This window comes from Centrocercus urophasianus, unplaced genomic scaffold (assembly GCF_019232065.1).
Source record: "Centrocercus urophasianus isolate 14NV4802_14NV808 unplaced genomic scaffold, USGS_Curo_1.0 seq_17, whole genome shotgun sequence".
Classification (NCBI taxonomy): Eukaryota; Metazoa; Chordata; class Aves; order Galliformes; family Phasianidae; genus Centrocercus; species Centrocercus urophasianus.
In genome coordinates, this window is record NW_024884722.1 from 24,290,021 (window position 1) to 24,315,496 (window position 25,476).

At 45.6% G+C, this 25,476-nt stretch overlaps 1 protein-coding gene across 16 annotated transcripts in view; it reads right to left on the minus strand.

The window, feature by feature from the left end:
- COL13A1 (collagen type XIII alpha 1 chain) overlaps nucleotides 1-25,476 on the minus strand; it is an 84,018-nt gene that overhangs the window by 42,564 nt on the left and 15,978 nt on the right. For 15 of the 16 annotated variants that reach the window (XM_042817731.1, XM_042817733.1, XM_042817736.1 and 12 more), the window contains exons 3-13: nucleotides 16,137-16,144; nucleotides 13,490-13,516; nucleotides 11,855-11,890; nucleotides 11,305-11,331; nucleotides 8,636-8,686; nucleotides 5,151-5,186; nucleotides 3,677-3,703; nucleotides 3,164-3,190; nucleotides 2,075-2,101; nucleotides 1,942-1,968; nucleotides 1,622-1,648 (exon numbers count right to left, since the gene is read on the minus strand). In XM_042817731.1, the coding sequence (XP_042673665.1) occupies nucleotides 1,622-1,648; nucleotides 1,942-1,968; nucleotides 2,075-2,101; nucleotides 3,164-3,190; nucleotides 3,677-3,703; nucleotides 5,151-5,186; nucleotides 8,636-8,686; nucleotides 11,305-11,331; nucleotides 11,855-11,890; nucleotides 13,490-13,516; nucleotides 16,137-16,144 (320 nt within the window). The remainder of the gene's footprint in view (nucleotides 1-1,621; nucleotides 1,649-1,941; nucleotides 1,969-2,074; nucleotides 2,102-3,163; nucleotides 3,191-3,676; nucleotides 3,704-5,150; nucleotides 5,187-8,635; nucleotides 8,687-11,304; nucleotides 11,332-11,854; nucleotides 11,891-13,489; nucleotides 13,517-16,136; nucleotides 16,145-25,476) is intronic. The other variant, XM_042817730.1, reaches the window with a different exon arrangement.

A 25,476-nucleotide genomic window follows, 5' to 3' on the forward strand; every position in this document is an offset into this window, starting at 1 on the left:
GACAGCCTCATGCCTGAGATCATCTCTTGCAGAGCCACAGGCCAAACAGAAGGAAAAATAGGAAACTACAACATGAGCCAAGGCATACATCCTAACCTTATATTTCCTTCCTAAGAAAACAAAGACCTAACAAAACTGAAACATCTCTGGCTTTTCAGGATGTTGGTTCTCACCTCCTTGACCGAAAAAAAAATAACAACCAACAAAAAATTTGACAAAAGTATTCATCAACCAGTAAAACAAGAAATTGCAATTCAATCAAATGTGGGGCACATATACAGCAAGGCTCTTTCCCACTCTGATTTTGGGAGGAAGAGAAGGAACTGCAACTCTTTGGGCTGCCTTGCACCACTAGCCCCAGCTTTGCAGCCTATGACCTGACACTGCAGGACAGCCCACCCTAGAGCTGATCTAGTGGCAACCATTCTTCCCACAAGCACATCAGTGAGACCAGCGCTACCCCAGGAGAGCCAAGGAGGCATCACCAAGGCTTTGCTGGGACGTGAGACTTTGCACCAACCTCTTCCCTGTTGTCCCAGCCCTGTGACATTACCCCCAGGATGCCTACAGCCCAGCCCACCAAACCGGTGCGCCCTAGCCCCAGGTTGCTCCCAGTGATGCACAACTTGCACCTTTGCTTTGACGTGTTTCTGTCAGTCCCATGCCTGCTTTTCACCTTGAGCTCTGAGGACAGGCAGGAGCCAAAGACTGTAATAAGAATCCAGGACACCGCTTGGGCAAACATTGTTCTTAGCTTCTTTTTAGCATAACGATCTAGTGAGCAGGCTCACCTAAATAAACACAGCTGACCTGCTATTATTGTACCCAAGCTGGCACTTGCCCACAGCTCCCATCTCTCTTGCTGCCAGCTGAGATCGTGCTCCTGCCTCCGCTACGCAGAGCATCCAGGGCCTTGCTCCCCTGGGACAGGCACCAGAGCCCAGCTAATTGTCCAGAGGCTCATCAAAAATAAACAGAAAGCCCTTAAGCCTGTCTCCCCGTACACCCAGATTACAAATTCCAGCCACTTCATATGATGTTGTTCCAATGCATTTCCAGTGGATTTTCAGCACTCCAGTTGTTTTTAGAGCTGGTTAAATTCTGCCTCTGTAATCCCCTCAAACTCCATGATGTACCCTCTCCTCTCTTGGCTGCAGTACTTGCTGGCCATGCCAGGACACAGAGGCAAGGGGGCAACAGCCTGGCTTTCGTTAAAAGGCTGCTGCCACCAGTCCTCCCATGGCAGACTGTGGAAGTGGGACTGAGCCGGTGCTCTCTGCTCCTACAGAAACTTCAGGTTTCACTGAGTTTTGGGGTGAAGACCCTACCTTCCCCCCACCACGCTGCAGCACAGAGGCTCTGCAGAAAGAAGAAATGACAGCATTTAGCTTCGGGTCAGCCTCAGCGGCAGGAAGAGAGCAGAGAGCCAAGATCCCTCCTGGAAGTCCTTATCTACAGCTTTTCTGTGAAACACATCAATCAGCTGAGCGCTGCTCTCAGGCCCGGGTGACACATCTTGTTCATGAAACGATCTATATTTCCAACAAAAAGCCATTCAAACGAAAGGGGGATTAACATTCAGGAAGGCACAGGACAGACGATAATAACGCTAATGACTTACCCTGTGGGAGTACTCTGTGCACTGACCCTGTGTAAGAAGGGGATTAAAAGAAAAGAGTTTAAACCACGAACAGAGAGAACCAAAATAGACATTGGAGGGCAGATCCACAAGGTGTAAATCACGATGGCTCTATTGAACTCAGTGAGACTATGCCAATTTGCACTCGATAAGCAGCCTACCTCCCACCCACTGACCCTGCAGCCCTTTGCTTTTCCTGTATCTCTCAGTCACTCAAAGTCAAACCGAGCAGCACTAGCCCAGCCCACTTCTCTGCTCATTTTTTTACATGCAATTTTCAGCATATTGCCCATTAAAATTACCTTTTCTCCTTTTTGTCCTGGGGGTCCCTGCAAAAGAGATGAGGTTTTTAAAGGCTCTTGGTAAAGGAGAGGTTCTGTACATGCAAGAGCAAAGGGATGGGGGAGATACAAACACAAAATATAGGGTACTTACGGGCTGTCCCCTGGGACCTGTGGCGCCCTTTAAAGAAACACATAGTCATGAATACAAGATGGATTTACAGCGACAAATGCTTTCAGTGTAGGGAGTAGGTGGAACCTCAGTTTTTACAAACTTTTGTGGAGAACAGTTTCCAAGAGAGCTCTGGGTTCCCTTTGTTACTCGGGAGGAGTGAAAATGCACAGATGTTCTGGCTGCACCATGGGGGGGATTTATTAAAAGGAGGGGGGAAAAAACATCAGGAAAACACACCCTCATTGTTGCCTGGACCTCAGCTGTCAGCATGTCTCCTTGGCAGATGCAGTGAGATCGAACAAGCAGCAGCCAGGACTGAAGCCTGAGCTAGGGTTGTGCAACTGAGGGATGGCAGCTCACCCTCTTCCAGGGAGCAGGGATGGGGATCTTCAACATGTGCTTGCCAGAGGGCTACACTGACTCTTGGGCTCCAGAAACAGAATTTGCAGAAGAAAACATCCAGCAGTTCACTGAGCAAAGCTGACTACAGAGCTGCTACTTTGGTGTGCTCATGTTTGGGGATTTCATCATCCAAGAAGTTGAGAGAAACAAGATCACACTTGGGTTCCCATGAAGAATAACCCAAGTTTATCATTCCCAAATGAAAGCATTTTGGTATGATGCACAAATGTAACAGACCTTCAAGAGGGGAAAGAAAAGCATTCAAACAAATAATACACTTTTTTTTTGTTAGGTAAGTTGAAAGCCACCAGATGGGTTTTCAAAAACTTTCCATCAACTTTTACTTCTGCTATGAGGCCAACCACAAAAAATGTCAGCTCCCAGAGTATATTTAAAGAACATAATTGCTAACTGTGAGGAAAACATATCCCATGCATAACTACAGAGTTGCTGTTGTGACATGATGAATCTGATAGCCATAATGTAAAGATTACAGGCATGCATCTCCACACTGCAATGAAGTTACAGAATTAGGTACGTAGCTAGGCCATTAGTTGAAGCTAGGACCACTAGTCTGCCTACAAGCTTATTTCCAGCTGAGAGGCAATGCCATTTCAAACCAATCCATCAACCACTAGCATATATAATTTTTGTTGTTGTTATTACCATCTCTCCCTTCTGTCCGGGATAACCCTGCAAAAGAAAGAAAACATCCCTCAGCTTCAGCCACTGCAACCTCTAACAGATATTTGCTTTACCTGCTTACCCTTTGCCTTGAGAGGTACTCACAGCCACTATTATTTCTCAAGAGAGATACAACGCCACACATGTGCAGCTTTGCTCATATAACTAACACTACATTGTTCCCCAACACCCAAAACACTGAGGTTTTCCCTGCAGCAGGTTGGCTGCTGCCCTTGTGAGGTACTGGTTCAGAGATTTGCCTGGAAAGGAAGCAGCCACGCTCGCTCTCCCTAATCTCTTACCACCTGCAACTCCCCAAAGGCATTTGTGGCATCCACCTGCCTACCAACCTTCTGATTTTCATTTAATCCGTGCATGCGCATGACACTGCAAAATAATCCTCTTAAAAACATACTCTGTAGCATGCAGGCTGGTAGGAGAGTGGGACCTGGCAGGTGGCAGGGCACAAAGCCTTCAGAGAGACTGTTTGCTTACCGGTTTGCCATCCAAGCCAATAGGACCCTGAAAGAAAACAAAAACAACAAAAAAACAAAAGGGGGAGAAAAAATGAGAAATGCTTTCACCTGAGCATCTGTCCACCTGCCCCAGCAAAAACTATGTGCCACAAAACTGCAGAGATGGGTACCACCCAAGCTTCCTGATTGCTTCTGCTGGGACCTTCTCACTGTCAGCCCATTTCAGCAGCAAAGCAGGAGAGATTATCCATTGGCAATTTGCAGGAAAAAAAAAACCCTCAGCATTTCAAATTTTGCAGTATCTCATCAATTAATTGAAAATCAGCACAGTTATCTGGAGATTCGGATTTCAAAAGACCATTGGGAAAAGAGGAATTTTTGTGAACGACAGTATAATAGAAGTGTCCCAGGGAAAAAGTGACATAGAGCTCAGCAGCATTTTGAAGGCACGATATGATGAAAAACAGGCCCCATGGAGCGCCATCCCACTCGACACTTTCTCATGAGCTGGGCTGATTTGTTCTCTGCTGCTCCAAAAGCCAAAGACCACAAGGGCCAGGAGAGATCTGCTTCTCTTCAGCCTCAGAGCAGATCACAGCCCCCCTTCTCACAAAGGGCAGAGCTGCGGAGTCAGATTGGCTCAGAGGTGGCCAATTCCTCCTGTTTTCCAGGCAAGAGCCTCCTCTGAAGACCTGTTCTGGCACATGGTGTGTCCTGGAGCAGCAGCTTCAGCTGCTCGGCAGGAGCCAGGGCGCCAGGGCTGTTTGTGTTTGCCTTAGGTTTCCTAGCTGTCCAGGAGAAGTGCATAAGAATAAATAGCAACCGTTTGAGTTTTCCAGCAGCCTTGATGCTCCACAGAGCATTGTCAGCAACTGTAAAGCTGAAATGAAATGTGCTTTGTCCTCTTTTAGGCTTGTATCTCATTCCCTTACCCATCTGTAACTTCACATTGGAGAAAAATCCCCCCTACATTCTTATGCTTTTTTCCCTTTCGCTCTGGCATGACTGACCATGGTGTTCAACCCAGTTCCCACCTGTATTCCATCACACAGAGCCCTGTTTGGATTACAGATGCTCATTGCTACTACAGAATCACCTAAAAGTTCAACTAAGGTTGGAATTTCACGTACCCAGACTATTTTCTTTGCTTGGGGAGTATTTTCTCAGAATGGTTCTCTTTTACTAAACAGATTGGGCTTCAACTATGTTATTTTAACACTCATGTTTTTCTTTTTTTTTTTTTTAATTAATTTCCTTTTGGCATACTATGGTTAGTTTGGTGTGTTTTTTTCCCCCCCCCCAAAAAAAAAAAAAAATAAAAAAAAAAAAAAAGAAAAACAAAAGAAGAAAGCAAATGAAGAAATAATTACTTTTTCCAGGAGTATCAGATCAGATCCTTGGCATCAGACAGATGATAAGGTACAGCAAGCACTAATGACACTGCTTAGTAATACCACACACACATACCTCATCAATCTAGCAGTTACACTTACCGGGAATCCAGGAAAACCTCTTGTTCCAGGCTGTCCCTGGAAAAGATGAAACAGAGACAGCAGTTTAGAGGAACTATGGACCCTAAGTTCTGTCTATGAAATCTTTACTCTAGCCTGTGCCCATTTATCCTACGGCTCTCCAAGGAGTTACCCAAGACCTCCAAGGAGAATGCGACTGGGGAAGAAGGGGAAATCTCACATTCCCACTCCAATTTATACAGGGCCAGGAAAATGCTGGAGCAGGTCCAGTTTGGACTGCAAGCAGTTTCCTTGAAGTTTCTCCATTAATTAAATGGGTGTCCCTAGCCCATACATGAGCCATTTGGAGTATGTTCCAGAGGCTGAGCTCATTTTATGGCAATTCTTGCTGCCATAAACCGGAGGCGTTTAATGCAGGATGCTGCTCTGCGCAAGACAAACCTTGCAGGTCACTAGTGTCTAAATACAGCCATTCCTCGTCTCCTCCCTCCCCTGTGTCTTGTCCCAGTGCATTCATTTTCCTCACAAATAATTCTGGCCAAGGTATGATTTTTCTCTTTGCCTGCTTTTTCCCATCTAAGAGCTAAGAAAAAAAAGGAGTGGTGTTATAAGGAATGTGAGCATCAAGTCCTTTACCCTTGCCTTTTCCTGGTTAGCCAGGGCTGGCTACCACTTTGAGAATAGTTATAGTAAACACACTGACTTGCAATATATTTAATAGTTTCTTCGTTACTCGCTTGAACACACTGGGGTGGGTGAGAGGAGGGGGCAGAAAGAAAGAAGAAAAAGAAAAAATGGTTCTTCGCATAATTCTTCTGTGAAATCCCAAGACACAGATACCCTAGGTCTTTGGGCATCTAGTAAAGATACCAGTTTACTTGAGGATCATTATTGTGTGTTCTGTCTCCTAGGAAAGACCTGGATATAAGAAAGAGTTTGCTTTTTCACCTTAACCAGAGCAATCCAGAGGAAAGGAAAGAACGGTACAGGTTGGCCCGGCTTCAAGGCGCTGATGAGGTTTGCCATAGCAAAGCAATGCAGTCCCCTTGTGAGAGAGCTCATAGCCTCATCACCAGGAGAAGTAAGATCTTCAGATTGCATCTCTTCCAGCCTCCCTGCCCCTGCAGAGAGGCTCAGTGGGGATTCAGTCCTGCTGAGGATGGGGATAAATAACCTCTTTGCACAACTTGAGGGCTGCCCCTACCATAGAGTGCCTGGACTTGCACCAAACAGTTGTTTTTATACACAGTGCTAGCAGGACCTGATTACGTTTGCATTGTTTTCTTAGTTTCACTAAGTTGAACTTGGTCAACTTTGCTTTGCATTGCAAGATATATATAAAACCACCTGGTCCCATTGGCCAGTGACCAGGAGGGAAGATTGGCTATAAATTAAAGAATTTGTCCACCACTGCTTTCTGAAAAGGCGAAAATCAAGTAGAGCCTAGCCACAATTCATTAATTCTGGCTCCCTGCTGGAAGTCTCCCCAGACAAGAAGTGCTAAAAAAAGAATTAAGGAGAAAATCTGGAAATGGTGCAATTTGGCTTCCTCTCTAGGCTGCAGACTGCTGCCTCTTTCTCCTTGGAGGACGGCATAGTGATTTGCACGGTATCAGGCCAAAACAACAGTTCACAGTGAGTGATTCCAAGAGTCTGTTTTTGTTGGGTAGCTGTTTTTCCTTGCCTTCTTTTTAAGATGTTGATCCTATGAAGTATGTAATCCCGGGAGCTGCCAAATCATGGAGATCATCTGTTTCTGCCACTATCGGCATACTGTCCCTCTCTGGCCAGGAGTTAAGCAGCTCTGAGCAAAAGCTTTAACCTTCAAATGAAAATCTGGAAACTATTTCTCATCCCACATCTTCCCAAGTGGCCCCTTGGCTGGGGTTCCTGTGTTTGTCTTCGGTGCTCAGCCATCCTTCTGACCTACCACCAGCTCCCCTGGAAATGGGATCATCTTCACAAGGGCTATGGGGGAGAAGCGGGGAGCTGGGGTAGGCAAAAACTCCTCTTAAAAATCACTTGCCATCTAAGTTTTCTGGTTTTGGGGTTTTTTTGGTTTTTTTTTTGAGGTTCAACATGTTCTGTGCTTTCCCAAATGGCAGCAAAGGCAATGAGGCTGCACTGAAAGAGACATTAAGTCTGTTTTGCAGACTAGGCACATGTTCTTCAGGGAAAGAGCAGTGCCCAGCTACATTTGCAGGTCCTACATCAATGAGGACCACCAGGTTTTCTCTCCTGTTGCTGTTTCATACTAGGCTGAGAGCTACAGCTTGAGAGAAACAGAAGAAACATGCATCCCTTACCCTCCAAAAACTGCATGCGGCACTTGGGTGGCTTTTCTCAGAGATTAGCATGGAGGAACCCATCAGCCCACCCTCCTCACCTGGCCAAGTGACCAGGGCTGATCTGTTGTGTAACAAATGATTAAGGAAATTCTTTTGCTTCAGTTCTGTCGCTTCTCAAACTGCAGTGTGCCACGCAGGTGGGCCTGGGAGCCCACAAAGCTGTTACTTATTAGAAACTCTTCTTTTGGAAAGCTAATTGGAAAGCCAGATGTAGCCAAGCATTCGTGCTGCCTAGGTCTCTCTCACTTGACCTCTGCTGTGAAACAAAAGTCGCCAGCAGCCCCATCCTCTTGGCAGGTCAAGGACAGTGCTCTTCACAGGTTAATCAAAATCGGAAGTGCGCAGAGGGAGGGAGAGAATTAAGTCCCTGGGTCTTTTCTCATGGAAATCTCCAGAGAAGGCTGCACAGGGATGGAGTGAGGAGGACTGGCTGCATCTGCACAAAAGCAGAGGCTTGATGGCTGAAGTGCAGAGCAAGAAACGTCCAGTGTTTAGGGCACTTAAGTGCTCCAGCCCTTAATACTGTGCCAGCCTGTTTTTTCTGACCCTACACTTGCAAGAAGTTTTGTCTGGCTGACTTCTTGCTTTTGCTGGAGTGGGGTGCAAAATCCTCCCTTGCCTTTCCTCTGCTCCCCAGTCAGCAAAGGGGTTTTCAAGATTTCAGTATCTACACTGGCAAAGAGTTTCCAAGGCTTTGGGCATTGACAGGGACCTCTGGACAACTCTGATCTATCCATCTTTGTGAGTTCTCTAGTCACCAGCTTAGCTCTGATCCTGCTCTTCTGCAAAATTAGGGCGGCTTGTCCTTCGCTAACGAAACCAAAGGCTGAAATCAGCCAGGCTAACAGCACGTTCTCCTCGAAAACAGGAGTGGTCCTGTTGCAAGAAGGAAATATGGTTTTTTCCTTTCAAATACAGGACTATAGTTTCTTTGTAAGACGAGGCTTCTTTGTCTGTTCTGAAGGATGAGCTGTAATTTCATTATACATAGTATATAATAGCGGTATAAAACCAAGCCTGGCTCAACATGGGAACTAAATTATGCAGGGGTTTTGCTCTCTTCAGCTGATGCTGTCTTGCTGCCCCTCCTAAATGTTTGTTTCCCTGTAACTTGCCCACATCCCGAATCAGTCAAAAATAGAGAGTAAAGTCACTCACGGGTGGACCACGGGGCCCAATGATAGACATGCCTGCTTCTCCTGGAGCGCCCTGCAGAGAGACAGGGAAAGGAAAAGGGGTGAGAAAAGGTGAAAATACAATGAAAATGACATTTCCATCAAGACTGAGATTTAATGAGGCTGCTCAAGGTATAAGAATGTCAGGATTCATGTGGCAGCTGCCATTCTGGCCTCCCCCAGCTCACTCTGGGAGGAGAAATGTCATTTGGGACTATCTATACACAACAAAAATATGTGAAGAAGCTGTGCAGCAAGTAAAATTATAAATGTGTAAAACACTTGTTGGCAAAACACAGGCTCTGCCCCCTTGCAAATGTGAAAGACTGCCTGAAACCCCTGTTGCTGCCAGAATATGTCTGGTCAGACTTCAGAGAATACTAATGTTTTTCCGTAATTGCTAATGCTCACCCTCAGTCCCTGGTCCCACCACACCCACAGTTTGGAACTTTGTAAGCACTTTCCACATTCCTCCCCAGACACAGCTACATTTTAGTGACTGCTTTCTGCCCATCCTGTCTATTCTTTGTAAAGCAAAGAATACGTTGCATATGTTGTATATTGTTTTCTGCAAACAGGCAAAACTTGTGGGGAAAAATTACCTAAGAAAACCCCACAGATTCTGAATACTCTCTGGTGATCATTTCTAAGAACATCCTTTGTAGGCAGTATGGAAACACTGGCTAGAGAGCTCCATACCAAAGACCATGTTCTCTCTTACGGACTAAGATTGCATGAACTGGCCATGTTTTTTGACTGCAAAGCTAGCTATTCTATGAATAGGTCAATTGAGACTTAATGACCGGGCAGGAATGCAAAAGTTTAGGTCTAAATTAAATAACTTGATGTTGAAGCAGCATCACATGCTGCACAGTATAAAGTGTGTGTTCAGAGCGGAGAAGGGGGAATACAGAAAATAAAAGGCTTGCTCAACTGTGGTTTTTTGGAAGAAACTGGGTCTGCCATGGAGACAAGCAGTATAACTAATGATGATTCAGTTTGGGCTAGATCCTAAGACAAACATCAATTCTGAGACCATTCTAGTACCTGAAAACCAATACAGAAATACTTGAGATCTTGCCTCTCCTACATCAAGCTGCACCGCAAGAAGTGCTGGAGACTTTGGTGTCGATTTCCAGCCCAGTTAGGGCTCAGTGCAGAGGTCCCAGCAGCAATAATCCTCCACACCACATATGCCCTGTAGATCCCAATGCAAGGGCTGGATCAGTAGAGGCACAGGCTGCCTTCATTCTTGCAGCAGGCGCTGAGAGCCCACCCAGAGCCAGGACCAGCCAGGTCTATGGGCTCTATCTGCTTGACTGACAATCTCAAAGCTGCTGGTGAAAGTGCAGCACAATTTGCCCAAGGCTTTTTCACTTTCAAAGCGTGAACTGCGCTAAGTGGACATGGAAACAAGTCCTTAAGTCAGTAACAGGCAGCTGATAAGAGACCCACAATTAACAGTTGCCAGAACAGCAGCTGAGCTGTCTCCTTCCCACAGTTCAAGATAACCTGCATATCCAGGAAGCCTCTCACACATTCTGCACCAGAGACAAAAGAAAAAGGGATACGGCGAGCTCCGGGAAAATGGGAGGCATGGGCAGCTGGTCAGCTGCTTCCTGACTGCACTGGGGAAGAGCCTCGTTTGTGTGCATATCAGCTCAGATGGGATGAGGATGAAAACAGCAAATCCCTTGCTGGAAAAGCAAACAGGCACTCTTCAGCTCCTAGCCACCCACGATGTGCAACGGGCAGGAAACACTGTGTCTTTAGAAAGCACTGTGTATCCCTGAGAGGCTGCTCCAGAAGTGCCCAGGGCAGGGCAGCCGTTGGATGGAGCATCCCATAAACCATGCAGCCTGCAAGCAACAGAACTCTCTGCAAAACCAAGCTAGGACTGCCAAGGACCTCACAGAGGGCTTTAGGGAAGTACGGGCAATTAAGAGTGAAATCTTGGTCTGTTAGATAATATTTATAGGCTCCAATGAACAAGCAGAAGCCTGAAAGCAAGGAGAGAGATTCTCCATCCTAACTCACTCTTCCTTGCTCATTTTTCTATCTTCCATGAAAAGGAGCAAATGGCTCTGGTATGGTGATGCCCCACACACACGATTCCCCTACTAGGTGAATATTCATCTCTTTCCTAGTTTCTATAACTCGCTGCTTCTGGCTGCAGATTCCCAGTTATTCACACACCTCAAATGCACATCATCACTATTCTTGTGGATGCCAAGTCCCACCATGTCAGAAACAGGAGCACGCCATCCCATTTTCCTTGCTGTGGCTCACAGCAGAAATTGTGCTGACCCAAGAGGCAGAGAGGAACTGCAAGGGTGATTAGGGCAAGCGGCGCTGCCAGCATAGAAGAAACTCAGTGGTTAACACCCAGGAAGCCTCGAGGGGAGCCTTGCATGTGCCTGCCAACTCATACACTGTTAGTAAATTGTCATAAACAAGAAACACAGCTTTTTTGGAGGCTGAGTGGCCTGGGAGGAATTTGGGAGATAAACTTACCCTGCTGGGGGAGAGCAGGCACCCCAGGGTGTGGAAACCCAAAGTCGGCTGCAGTGGCCAGGGCTGCAGCTAAGGTGTTTAGGCTGGCCCTTCAGGAGGGCAGCCAGAGATACTAAAGGCTGCAAGGAGCCAACTCACCTTCTCTCCAGGTTGCCCTTTTAGTCCCTGGGTCAGTGGTACCCATCGCAGCCACATGCAAGAGGGTGCAGGGGAGAGAGAAAGAGAAAGAGACACAAACACAGGCGTCAGCGGTAAGGGCACACTCCCCTGCCCCAAAACCCGGGCTGCAGGGTTGGAATGAGAGGGGCAGCCACAGTCCCCACCCCAGCCCTCGTTCCCATCCTTATCTCAGGTTGCCTGAGTGGAAAGCAGTCCTAGAATGCAGTGCTCAGCCAGGCAGGGCATGGCCCCCTTGTTTGGGCAGGGTTATTTGGAAAGGGCAGCAGTAGGCAGTGGGCAGGGGAGCACGTTAGCAAGCCCGTGGTTAGCAGAATGGAAGGTAACATCCTTCACATGTATGCGGTTTACAGGGCTGACTACCCCATTGCAACCTCCTCAGGTGTGGGTCTTGGAGAGGGTGGCTCTCCTCATGCTCACACCACCCCAGATTCAGCCTGGAAATACTCTGACATCTCAGGGTTCAAAGAGGAGAGGGAGGACAAGGAACACGCTAGAGGTCTCGACTTACCGGCCGTCCAGGAATCCCCATTGCGCCTTTGTCTCCCTGGCAATGAAGACAAAACCAGAGGCAATTGGAAACCGGCCAAAAGCAAGGTCATAAAACTGCACAAATGAGCTGTGCCACAGATGCAGCTAAGTGCTGCAATGCAAGCATCCAGGAATTTTGAGAGAGGAAGAGAGCAAGTTATAGAGAAACTATGTCTGTGGGGACCCCAACCTGCCTTTAAGAATCTGTGTAAGTCACCAGTTTGCCTGAGTGCAAGGCAAGCCAGATCATCTCACGACAGAAATAACATAATTATTTAGGCAGAAAAAGGAAGGCAAGAGATTTTTTCATGCTAACCAAGTCTAATTCCAATTTCCTCCACTTCACAAAATCCAGGTCTTGGGAACCAGCTTCATGCAGTAGTCAAGTGTCACATTTTTTCTCTTTCTTCACTCAAGTAATGTCTAGATTAAGCTATTTATTTATAGAGTTATCATGCTTGGACTTAAAAGTATGCTCCTGTCCAGAAGCAAGAAAAAAAAAATGTGGGAAAACAAGCTGACACAGGAAAAAGTATGTCTGGAAGAAGACATATGAATGGCTGTGTTCAGTGTCCTCTACCCCTTTGAGATACTACTCAGTGAATTGTCAGGGTGTGAACAATCCTACAGCAGTTTAGGGAATGACTTTGGGTCAGGTGACACTGAACAGAGCCTTATAAACATATGAACACATATACCACAAGACCAGTGGCAATTTTCCTCAGCCACTTACCCATAAGGCAGATTTCTACCTCATACATTTTTTAAAAAGTGAATATCAGCCCTTTCTGCATTCCTGGTTGCCAAAACTCAGCTCTGGGCAGATATGGAAGACAGTCACAAAGATCCTTTCAGTAATCAGCTGCTATGGCTTCAATAAGCATGTAATTTTTGTTCTGTTTTGTAAAAATGACACAACAATAACCTTCCAGTTCCATTTCCAGCAATGTCTGTGATTTCCTTGTGTTCTTTTTCACCCAGCTGCTTCCCTAGACACAAACCTAGATTTTTAGTTTCAGCATCTGGAGACACTGAACCCACTGGTGTCACTTCTTTGTGCCTTGTCCACTTCCAATGTGTTTGAACATAGCCTAAAATCTTTAGAAGAGAAATGCACTTCACTTTTTTCCTGGGTATATGCAGAGGTTTCTTTGTGCATCATAAAAGAACCACCACCAGGAAAGCAAGCTGTTGTGATCCCAAAATCTGTGCTCCTTCCTTACTCACAACCATCCCAGATGCAGATACGGTTACCATGGACTTTCACATTTGCGGAATTTCACATAGGGCTTGTAAATCCTGTTGCAATTACCAAGCCCATCAGTGAGAAAATAGCACACTGCACCACTTCAAGGTAAAAAAGGCTTCTTCAGAAGCAGTGTATCCCAAATGTAGGAGGGTTCATAAGGACTACATTGCCATTTTGGTACCACAAAGCTCTTGTTGTTCCTATGCTGTTAGGAGCCATGACCTGTTGGCAATATGCTATTTTTCCACATTAGGAATCTATGTGAGATTGCTACCTACTCACAGCTTAAAAAATCTTGGCGGTCTATGGATGAATGTATTGCAAGACAGAAAGAGAGAACAAAAGAAGAAAGAATGAAGTACTTACCGGAAGTCCTGGTCTTCCCGTAGTGCCCTGAAACACAATACATGCACACAAAAATAAAAAATAAAAAAAAAAAATCAAAGTTAGCTTGACAATCCAAAGGGGATGCTTGATATAAAGAAATCATATGTAAGGATTTAGGAAACAGAATAGTTAAAAATCTCTCCACAGCTTGTTGACCATGAGCTCTGATTGCTTTGGTTTCCTAATCACCTGTTCGTAAAATGTTCTCTCCTTTCAGCGTGGCTCTACCCACAGCTCGCTGCCTGCGTAGGCTCTGAAGGTATCTGCAAGTCCATGGAGAACAAGCTAATTACAGGGCTCTGACTTTCTTCCTCAGTTTCCATCTGCTAAATATTAATTTTTCATGTATGGAATTGCTGCAGTTGCCACAGAAATGTTGCATGTTCAGAAATGGGAGGGAAAACATCCACGAGAGGATCTTTTCCTTCGGATGTGGTCCAGACAGCAAAAGAGTCCGGGAACCTCAGTACTATTGCACGATTTCATCATTTCCTTCCTTCCTTCACCCATTTCAGTCCCAATCTCACCAAATTTCTTGCATGACTGCGGGTTGCCCTTGCCTTCACCAAAGCCTTGGCTGACATCAAGGACAACAACGGGAGCATCTGTTGGGCAAGAGGAGAGTGTAAAGGCTCCTTTTGCTCCTGGGGCTGTTGTTCATCCTTTCCTCAGCTTTTCCCCTAATTGACCAAGACTACAAGCTGGGCTCAGTGCATTTCTAAAGTGGATTTCTGTCCATTCCCATGCTCAGCCAACATCAGCACCAGGGGCTCAGCCCTACCACCACACACATTGCCTTTTGCAAGCTGGGAAAGAAATCCAGGAGAGAGCTGTGAGGTCATCAGTACTTCAGGGTCGCTATCTAGACTGACATACATGTCTGACAGACAGCCAGGCAGGAGCCCCTGTCTGTTGCTCCTAAGCATGAGTTTTCATCAGATTTTAATAATAAGAAATAAGTGGGAACAAATATTTCCCATGGTAACATAGAGGACTCTGCTCATCTCTTTAGCCATGAGCTTCTGCTCACAGCAGTTGAACCAGTCTCGCTTGCCAGCCTCTTGGAAACCCAGAGCTTCTGAGTGAGACAAAGGTGCTGTTAGCTCAGGACAAATTCCACTTTGGCTAACGATGCTCGGTCTGCCTGACTTCCTCTTGTTATTTCCATTGGCTGCCACACTCCTCACGGCCCGTCCTAGAAGTCTGCATGTGGAGACAGGTTCAGGGGTCGCAGGAAGCCAGGATACAGTAGCATATATTGTCAGCACTTCTCTGGTGGTCCCACGCATTTCTGCCAGACTTCAATCTTTCATTATGATATTAAATTTCTAGCCCTTTTTGTTGCAAAGAAAGCCTGGGCTGTGCGTCCTCCTCGCCCTGCAAAAGCACAGACTGCTCTCCAGGAGATGTCTGCACTGACCTATTGCTTTCTTTCCTGTTTCTAACGGCAATAATATAAATGCCAACATCACTACTAGTTTTGTGCCACATCCTTTTAGCATCAGTATGCGCCTGCCTGGGGCAGCTCCCTCCAGAGTCGTGATCTCTTCCCTGTAACCCAAATCTAATGCTGAAATACATTCACTTCAGTGGCCAGCCCTGAAAGTCCCTGGGATAAATGACTGCTGAAGGTTTGCGTGGATCAGGGCTTCCAGCTGTAAAATACTTTCAGACCTTCTGGCGTGGAAGGTGCAACTTTTTGGAAGATTGCTGCCATTAAAAGGGACCGTGCTCATATATCTGTGGGAATCCAGTCCACAGCATTTTCGACTTGATGAAAGGGGAAAATAGGTTGTGCAGCAACTACTTCTCCTCGGAACGTCATCTGCAAACTGTTTAAGACATTTTTGCAAGAACAGACAAAAGATGACTACCGTATGTTTAACTTCTCATATTCCTTCATACAAACCAAGTATAGTTACTCCATTGTACATGAATATAAGCCATTTCCTCTGGAAGGACTGTGCTAGAGACAATATAACGTTTCTTTATAATCCTGTGAGATGTCAATACATGGCCTCATTCCTTGCATTACTTCTTCTGATTCACTGTGGGTCTCTTAATAGCTGTAAGAAAACTTCTGCAATAACCTAGCTGTTTTCCTGCAGCCTAAATCATCTGCGCTGAGGTTTTGCATTAGCTAACATTTGAAAAGGAAGCTGTCAACACACTTCTCCCTCTGAAATTGATAGCTACCCAGCTACACTTGAAGGCCCAGCAGTTCAGCAAGCCTGGGTGATAGCAGCAAGCAAGTCCCTACAGCTCAGCTTGCACCATGTGTTTGCGATCTGTCTTTCCGTTTTTCACAAACATGTCTGGTTCAGCGTGTGGCATCCAATGCATGTGAAGCACATGCAGCTGATCCCCTGGGGTATGTGGGGCCAAGTGCTAACGCACAGATTTCTGAGCCCTCGCATTTTCTTTGTCCCCAGCCCTGCAATCCCTTTGTCTCACCCTCAGAAGCTGTGACATAGCAAAGGACAACTCCATCCCAACACAGGTCCTGAGCACCCACAGTACTTGCTGTTTGTGAGATCCCAAGGTGGACACCACAGACTGGAGACTGCCAGTTCATGCCCCACAAACCATGTCAGTAGCTTGTACACCATAGAGTTTCAGTACTTACAGGTGGACCTGAAATAGAGAAAGAAAAAAAAAAAAAAAAAAAAAAAAAAAAAAAAAGAAAAAAAAAACCACCCAGGAATTAATTTTTAATGCAATAAATCCTAAGGAGGTTGGCTAATTAAATATGTTATTACTGCCTTTTTGGGCTGATACTCATGTTGCTCCCATTTCCTGATGCACTTCCAACCACCTCCTTCGTCCTTAATTAAGATATTCACACAATTAGCAGCATTGCTTGCCAGTCACCACAAGTACAGGGCAGCCCCAGAAAGCACCATGTTGGGAAGGCTGTAAGTCAGCCTGTACGCTCGCTGTTGGTCTCTTGGCACACAGGGGTCTCCTCCTTGAGTGTGACACTGCTAAGCATGGGGGACTCATTACATGCAGAACTCCCCCTCACATCCCACCTGCCCATCAGAGTCAAGAAAGTTAAACCTGGGAAGGTGAGAGCCCCTGTGTTGCTAAGATGCCCACTCATCTGCCATCAGCAAACCCACAGAGGTTCATGAGGAAAACTATAACACATTGTGACAATGTGACTGAACACATTGGGTGCCTTTTCTCCATAGTACAAGCTCATTTTCTCTTTTGCTTTTGCCTCTTCCCATAGGAGGCAATCTGCCCTCTTGGAAGAGATCCCCTCAAAACCTACAGGTTTATTTTTGACTGGAAAGCCTTGCAGAAGCCTTGCAGTGCTTGTGTAGCACTGCATCTCCTTTGTATAGAACCACTGCACCATACAGAAGCACACTTCTTTCATCAGTTCCCAGAAATTTCCTCAAAACCCTGACAGATATTGTGTGCAGAAAGAAATCCCTGGGCTCACTATTTTGTGGTTTCCTCTCTGTGGGAGAATTGAGACACACAATACAACTGTCAGGGGTTTCCACATTTTCCATACTTCCTAGACACTCTTTTTCCCTTTTTTTTTTGTTTTGTTTTGTTTTGTTTGTTTTTTGTCTCCACATCAAGCGCCAAGAGGTAAAACTAAGCAGTATAGCAGGCAAGCTGACAGATAACAGGCAGCAACCCCTACTTTGCACAGGGCGTAGACGTCATGCCGAACACCTGCAGAATACATTGTCATCCTATGAAAATGCCCCTGAATGAATGCCCATAAAGTACAGGAGACTTTAGATGAACAAACATTTTCCGTGTTGGAAAAGTCTCATCAATATGATGCTAGCAAACACTTTGGCTATCTAGCTTCAGTAACCTAAAATTACACGCTCAGTGTTTTTAGTCCTGTGCTCAGCTTTCATCGAGGTTGATCAAAAAAAAAGGGTACTCTTCTCTTAAAATAAAATAATGTTAAGAGTTAAGCATGTTGCTGGGGATCAACAGAGCTAGGGCTGAGCCAGAAGGCTCAACAACTCAAAGTGAGAACAACTCTACCCAAATTTAGGACAGAAACTCAGTGGGAAGCAGATTTGGTTGATCAGCAATTGCCTGCTGCCAGTGTTGGCACTGGTCACTGTCCTACACCATGTGCCACGTCTAAACAACAGAAGAGTTTCTGATCAGAGGTCATTTTTGAGGTCAAGGTTTTGGAGTTCAAGGTCAGATTCAGACCCAGGAATCCCAATTTCTGTCAGACTGAGAGGAAAAAAAAAAAAGTTTTTTGAGTTTGGCTTGGATGACAATGAGGTTCTATGAGAGAACTGTTTTGGAGATATTTTGTTTCGGAGTGAGCACCATGCCACAAGGTCACTGCTTACAGCCTGCCAATACACGGACTTTATTTCCATTAGCAACACTATAGACCCTTAATAATCCGCCTACCCGTCTGCAAGGCTTTGGGGCACCCGTGGGTTGCATGAACCAAACTGCTTAGCTGACATTAATGGCAAACAAACCCTGAGCTACCCCTGCCCTTCCACACCAAATGCAGCTGGACAGAAGCACAACCGGCAGTGGTACTGCAGTACTGCTGAGAGAAAACACGAGCTTGTGTTTGCTCTAGAAGCTGCATCTGCAGAGCAGAGTAAATCGGCAGTGCCGGCAGCTCTGGGTCCATTGGGCTGTGCACCCCACGCAGATCAAAGGCTGGAGGCATACTGGAGGCCCATCTTTGTTATATGCCCTCTATAAAATTAATGGCTACAGAAAGAGGAGCTGTACAGTCTTGTATAAACATGCATCCGTGAGCTACAGGGACACGGCTTTGGCTGCAGTAACTCAGTCATAGAGACCATCCAGGGATCGGGATTCAAATGTTGTGTGATTCGAAAAGCAAAGCTCTGCAGTCACTCCTAAAGGCCATGTTACTTTGCATAGGGTAGGAAGAGGCACTGCTGGAGGAGCTGCCATGGAGCACCAAGGATTTTACAAATTGAAATAATGCTTCAGCAATGTAGATTTATTATGTTCTGTCACAGTGATTAACAAGAAGGTTAAGTAGAGCTTCCAAAGAGGCTCAGTCTTTACTATAACAAGTAGTTTAATGCATATTAGAGAAAAAAGCGAATAAGGTGGGAGGGGGCCTTCACGCCTCTACTCTCACTATCCTTGTGAGCAGAGCTACCAAAACCAAGCAAAAGCCTCTGAACACCTGGGCAGAGCTTGGCAGAGCTCCACAGGCTGCCTGTGTTGCTTCTAACAGGTGAGCAAAGGTGCTTAGAAAAAGCCAGGTGAACTGCAGCAGTCACCATAGAGTCACTACATTTTGAAACCCACCTCGCCAGGGCCAGAGCACTCCTGGTGCTGGTGCAAAGGCTGCATCATGACCAATAGACTGCAACAGGAGGGCTGAAAGGCACGGGAGGATTGTAAGTGATCGCTGTTTATCCAGCTGCAGCACTCATTGAGCAGCAGGGGACAGAGGGATGGGACGGAGCAAACGTGTTGGGAGTGGATGAGTGGGAGGAAGCAGCCAGCCTCCTGCAAAGAGGAGACCTCCAGAGCGCCTCTGAAAAGGAACATTGGAATAACAAAAGTTCTTGTGGGGGTACCTGGGTCCCTCCAAACATATGGCCTCTGGAAATTAGCACCATATGCATCATCACTTCTCTACAGTGCTGGTTTTTAGGCAGATAAAAACTCTCCTTATAGAAGTTTGCCTTTCCTGTAGGCTCAGCAAGTGAAAGAGCAGCCATGGTCTGCAGCCCACCATATTGCACATACAGAGAAGTCATGCTTGCAGTGAGCTGCAAGGCTGTGTCACAGAGCCCTCCATTCTCTTGTCCTTCCTCGTGACCTGTTCAGTGACTCTATCTAAAACAAAACTGCAGTGACTCCTTTTCCCTCAGCCACACAAAGAGATAAAAAGTCACTCTCCAAAGTGCAGCCTCTTTGGGCCCAGAGTAGGGGATGCTTAGTTTTGTAAGTGGGTCATATTTATCCTAATCTGGAAAGTCCCATGTCTCTGTACATTGCATCTTAAAAGCCAGACAGCATTAGAGTGGGTCAGCATGGTGTGAGACCTTTCTGCTGATGGCAGAGATATCTCCTAGCAGTTCTCTCCAGACTGAAACTATTCCATCCATTTAAGGGCATTTCCCAACATCTGGAAAAGTGGCCTTTCTTAAAACACTCTTAAATGCTGATGCTAAATTTTTGTTCCCCTGGCTTCTTGCAGTCAGTCTACAATGTAGGCGTCTTCCAGCTTGCTCCAAACATGAGGAATATTCTCCACATATGAGGAATTTCTTTATACTCCATGGCACAAACAATATAAGGAGGGTAGGGAAAACGCACAAAGATGTTGTCATTGCTTCCTTGGATCATCCTCACTACACACAGCAGCAGGAGGAGAAATGTAAACATGTAATCCATCCCTGCAAGGAAATCCAGCCATTTCCAGAGCCAGAAGGAAGCCATAGCGAGTTAAAGAGATACAGTTACTTCCTGACTGTTCATTGATGACAAGATAGTTATAGCCAGGCAATTAGTTATGAAATGCAGATTAAAATGTCAGCAGCACTAGCACAACCCTACTTGGGGCAAGAAGCCACTTTTAGCAGCACAGCCCTATTTCGGAGCAGGCAGAGCCCCGCTGGGTGCATGGAGCATGGATGGTAGATTTTGCCTGTTTTGAAGACTGGCCATAACGCAGTTTTGAAGACTGGAGAAGTTCTCATAGTCTTCTGGAGATATTTTCCTACCTCCATCAAGGGACAAATGATTCAAGAGAAGGTGGAGGGAGCATTAACTCAGAGAGCTGCAAATGAAAAGGCAAAAATAGCACGTGCCTGCCTGGTAACAATGGAAATACTTGCCATAATCAATAATCTTAGTTCTAAGTTAAATTAAAGCCAACTGAAAGCTTCAAAACAGAAAACTTTTTATCAGCAGTGATTTCCCTGATGCATGGCCCCCAGAAAAGTTGTTTCAGGTAATGTCAGCTATGTGTAAAACTCCCTCCAAAGAGCACCAACCTCTGCCAAAGGCCAGGCCCTGTCCCCAGAACAGCTCCATGCAGCAAGGCAAGAGATTCTTCAAAGAACCACAGTAATGTTGGACAGCAAAAAGGCTAGCAGGATTTCACTGCCAAAAAATGTGACCAACGCTAAGCTGCGGCACCAGGTTATGCCAGTCACTCATGCTTGCCTCTGAAATCAAACCCATGACATCACCGAAGCTCGGCAGTTGATATCAGCAGCTGTTGAGGATAGAAGTCACTGCTCAGGCACTTTGAGCATCCCCGTGCATCACCACCAGCCCCAGCCCAGGAGGAACCGTCAAACAGAGAGCCAGAAAGAAGACCATGTCAAAAGCAAGCAGCAAGGAGGAGAAATAACTAATGAATTTCTCATGGATAAATTAAGATGATTTAACAGCAAATGCAAAAACAGTAGAGGGAGTCTAATAGTGAAGTTAAGCAACGGACTCAAAAGCATCTCTGAGCATCCACATATTTTAAGAAATGCCTAAAAACACAAAAGAAGCCAAATGAGCCTCCAGAGCCAGAAGAGGAAAATCTGGGCCATCCGCAGCAAGTCCATTAGGCAGAGTAAAATGCTCAAAGGCGAGGGATCAGGAACAGAAATACTCTGACAAACATCTGGGAGAGTCCCTCGTGAAAACAAAGGGAAAGGGCCAAGAGCAGATAACCCACAGGGTGCTATGGCTGCACCCCAGGTGAGCACAGCACTGCTGGCACTGCCACAGGACACAGTGGGATGGCTGGAATGGGGCAGAACAATACTTGCTTCGGGCAGACATTCATGGGTCAATTTGCTCTTTCCAAGCAGCAAACAATCGTGTTTGTGCTGCCATGCTGAAACACTTAGCACCACAGAAAGCGAAGAAAACAGGATTGGGAAGGGCCCCTGGGGTCAGCGCTCTCAGTGGGTTTTCTCTCTTGGGATCTGGAGGCCCCCTCTGGGTTTTCCAGAAGCAGCACGGGCCCCTGGATGGTAAATTAAAACCGGATGGCAGCAGGCTCGCTGTGCTTCACCACCTTCTGCCAAAGAGCCGGTGTGCCCTTGGGCTCCTGTAAACTGTCAGATGAAATCCACAGCTCTCAACTGTCCCATTTCTCTCCCCCTCCTGCCTCCCTCAGGCAAACCAAACAGAGATGAAAAGATTCCTGGGGAATGAGAGGGACATGAAATCAAGAAGGGAACATCTTCAAAGCAACCAGAGGAAAAAAGTCTCTACCTAGCCCATTTGGGCAAATATTTCTCTAACCTGCTCCTGTCCCTCTGCAGATGTAAAATTCCACACTCTTGCCTCGTGATCCAGTCCAGGGAATACTCGTGCCCTGATTCATAAGGCCCTATTTATTATCTTTCTTAGAGGCTACCCAAAATTTCCAGTGTTGTTTAAGCCAACCGATGATCTCTCTGATGTACAGCAGGCTTGAAGAACAGACTTGTTTTATTTCTCTCCTCTTTGCGGTCACCTTTTACATGTTTGAAGTCTGCTTTCCTGCTCCCACTAGTCTTCTCTTGTCTTCAGACTAAACAAAACCTAATTCTTCCAGTCCCTTTGCAGCAGCCATGGACCTCCAGTCATTCTCATCGGCTTGCTGCCTAAGTCAATGGCAGAAGGCTTGGCAAAGGCAGAAGACATGGTGTCAACATACCTCATCCATGAGCTCTTCGTCACAGAGGGGAAGTGAGTTTCTTCCTGACACTGCCTTCGCTTGATGTCCTTGTGCCTAGTGTCCACTCTCCTGCTCCACTGCAGGTCTCCTCACTTACCACAAATTTCTGTATTTTCTTGGTGTCCTTGATAGTCCTACAGTATACTATGCTTTCAAGTTTTCTTCTTGCATACTCATTTATTTCAAATCCTTCCAGCTTCACTTTCCTCGTTGTGAACCCCAGCTGCTTCAGGAGTTTATGATTTTCTTTTGTTGATTCCTTCCTATATCCTTTAAACCAGGATGGTTTCAGCACATACCTCTATTAACTCTCCTCAAATCCTTCCCAAGAGACCCCACCACACTATTTCTCTTGCTCCTTCTTTTGAAGTCCATCTCAAAGAACTGGTCATTTGCATGAGCACCTCACAACTTGTAGTCTGAAGATATCCAATGCAAAAAGCTACCAGCCCAATGAAATCCTACTCTTGGCAGAGTAGATGTTTGACAGTCTTTTTGCAGTCACCGTTCCGTATCTGACACGTCCTCCAACACATCCTATTCCACACCAGAAACCTGGAAGATAGTGTCTGAAAGCTCTAGAGATCCAAGCTGGTTTGAAAATCACATCTGGTTATTCAAAAGATCTGAAATTCCTCTACCAAGATGCTCACTACTTCCTGCTTGGTCGTTCCCTGTGCAAGTCCTACTCCCCAGTGAGCTGCAGAATTAGAACCACAAGGAAGAACTGGACAAAGTAAATCACGGCTGGTAAAGAGAAAAACAAAATTCACTGCACTTTTACTTCCTGCTGAAAATCTCTCTCGTAATGCGGTTGTCTGGGAACAGCAGAAATTTGGAGCTTACTACAGCTAATAATTATGTAAGCCCATTCTCTAATCCCACACTTAAAATGCAAATGATGCATTTCTCTTGTCAAATTTCATACATTAATTTTCTTCCTACGTCACTTTCGCAATTTGTAGCTTATTTTAGTGCACTGTTACTATTTTTCTTTCATTCTTGTTTTTTTTTCTCTCTCCTCCATCTGCTAACTCTTTTCTTCTTCCTTCCCCCTTCCAAAATATTTTGCAACTTTTGTAACAGCAATTTCTGTCACCTACTCAGGAAGAAACAAAAGACTATTGTGTTCCATTTATCTTATTTATAATAGATTCCTTCCTCAAATACCTTGTGGACTGCCAATGCCGTCTTCCAGATCTTGTCTCACACCCTTTTGAGTTATAAAAATGCTTGGGAGGGTCTTTCCTTTAACCGAGACGTTTTTCCACCCAAGTTGATTGATAGCTCCCAGTTACCACTAATTACCCTATCAGCAGTTGGACATAAGCCTAGCCACAGTGCTCTTCCTCCAGAGGCCAGCAGTACATCCCTGTCACTTGTTGTCCTCTTCTTCAAGGATGGAACAAACTGACTAATTAAAGACACCATAAATTCTTCCTTTGGGCTCTTTCCTGATGTACTGCCTTGTTTCCAAACAGACCATGTGGAGGAGAGCAGCGCTGGTGCTAGTCCTTTCAAAAGGAAAAATGTGACAGGGTTTCTGAGCCCAAGTGGGTTTGCACAGCATGTTTTATTGCACGGGAAGAGGAGGGCACCCATTCATTCATTCAAATCTAGTTAACACTTTCTTAGCACACCTCAGACTCTGAAAGGTTTGCTTAGCTTGGCTCCTACCCTTGTGCAGGGCTCTGCCTGGGGCAGCTCACACAGATGGGACAACCCATGCTGGCTAACAGCAATAAAAGGATTCACAATTTTTCCTGCCTAGAATGAACTGGCATGCAGATCCCTTCCATGAAACCTCCAGTGCCCAAATTGGAGGCATTGCATAGCCTGTGTTACAGAGAGCCACAGGACTGTAAAGGCCAAAAAAAACAAAAGAGAAAGAAAAAACAACCCCCAACCAACTCTCTGCTACATTCTCGGCCACACTCGAGAAAGCATGTGTATTCTGTCATCTTCTCACTCTTGCAAATCTAACTTAATGAATAAATTTGCTAAACTCTACATAGGTTTTTTGTCCAGGTGCTATATATACCTGTCAGGGCCTCCATCTTGAGGCCAAAAAATTTTTTTCTTCATCATATAAGTTCCTATTATTTAAGATAGTTTCTTGAGAATCTCAAGAAGAAAAGAAAGCAATGAAGATGGAAAAGTGAGATATTTCCCCCTGGAGAAGAGGAAAAATAACTTGGAAGAAAGCCAATGAAGGCAATGGCTGAATGCACAATGAACCAACCAGTCCAAGGACAGAACATGTCCCACACTAGCCCTTGAACCAAGAGTTGCACAGCTGAAATTCCCCTTCCTAAAGGACCTGAGAACCCACCATCTTCCCAAATCATGAATCCCACCATCTTCCCAAAAACTCCGGGACCCCTTCCCATGAAAAATCAGGTTAATGTGATGGCAGAAGATGGTAACCCATCCGGGAATGCCTTTGAAATTCAGGAAAAGAGGAAGTCACGAGCCAGTCAACAGCCCCCATTCCCTACTGTTTCCTCAGGGGGATGGATGGATAGATAGATAGATAGATAGATAGATAGACAGACAGACAGATAGATAGATAGATAGATAGATAGATAGATAGATAGATAGATAGATAGAAATTTGCCATAAGTGCACAGTGTTCATCTGTAAGCAAAAGTAAAAATCAATACACATGCAAACCAGCAGGGAACTGAGCAACAAGTTATAATGTCTTTCCAAAAAACATATTTCTTTCCACTTCGCCTTTCCTTCTGTTTTTAACAGCAAGTTAAATCACACTGCACTCAAGATGCCAAACAGAGCTTCACAACATCACTGCAACTCGTCAGATTGTGCCACAGACCCATAAGCGCTGTGCACTTTTAAGAGCTCAATCATTCTTTCATGTTGCACATAGTTGCACTGATGGGGGAGTTGATCTGTAGGCTACCTTTAGGGGAGACAAAATTACTTCCCTTTTGCTGCCAAAATCCTTCTACTAAGGAACTAATATTTTAAAAGTAAATAAAAGAGGCAAAAAATAAAAAAATAAAAAAATCCCAGTCCATTGTATGCTTCAGCTCTGTTAGGGACCAACACAAAACTCTCCGCAGCTGCTGGTGCCTCCAGCAACATCTCTTGGACAGCAGCAGTTGATGATGGAGGACGACAAACACTGAGCAACCACATGGATCCGGCTACATCCCAGTGCTGGGTCTGCCCTCAGAAGGACCCTTTCCCAAAGTAAAGCACAGTCCACACCCCCAAGACCCTCTACCTGCTGCTGGTTCGTCCATATAGTGAAGGGAGCTGATGTGGA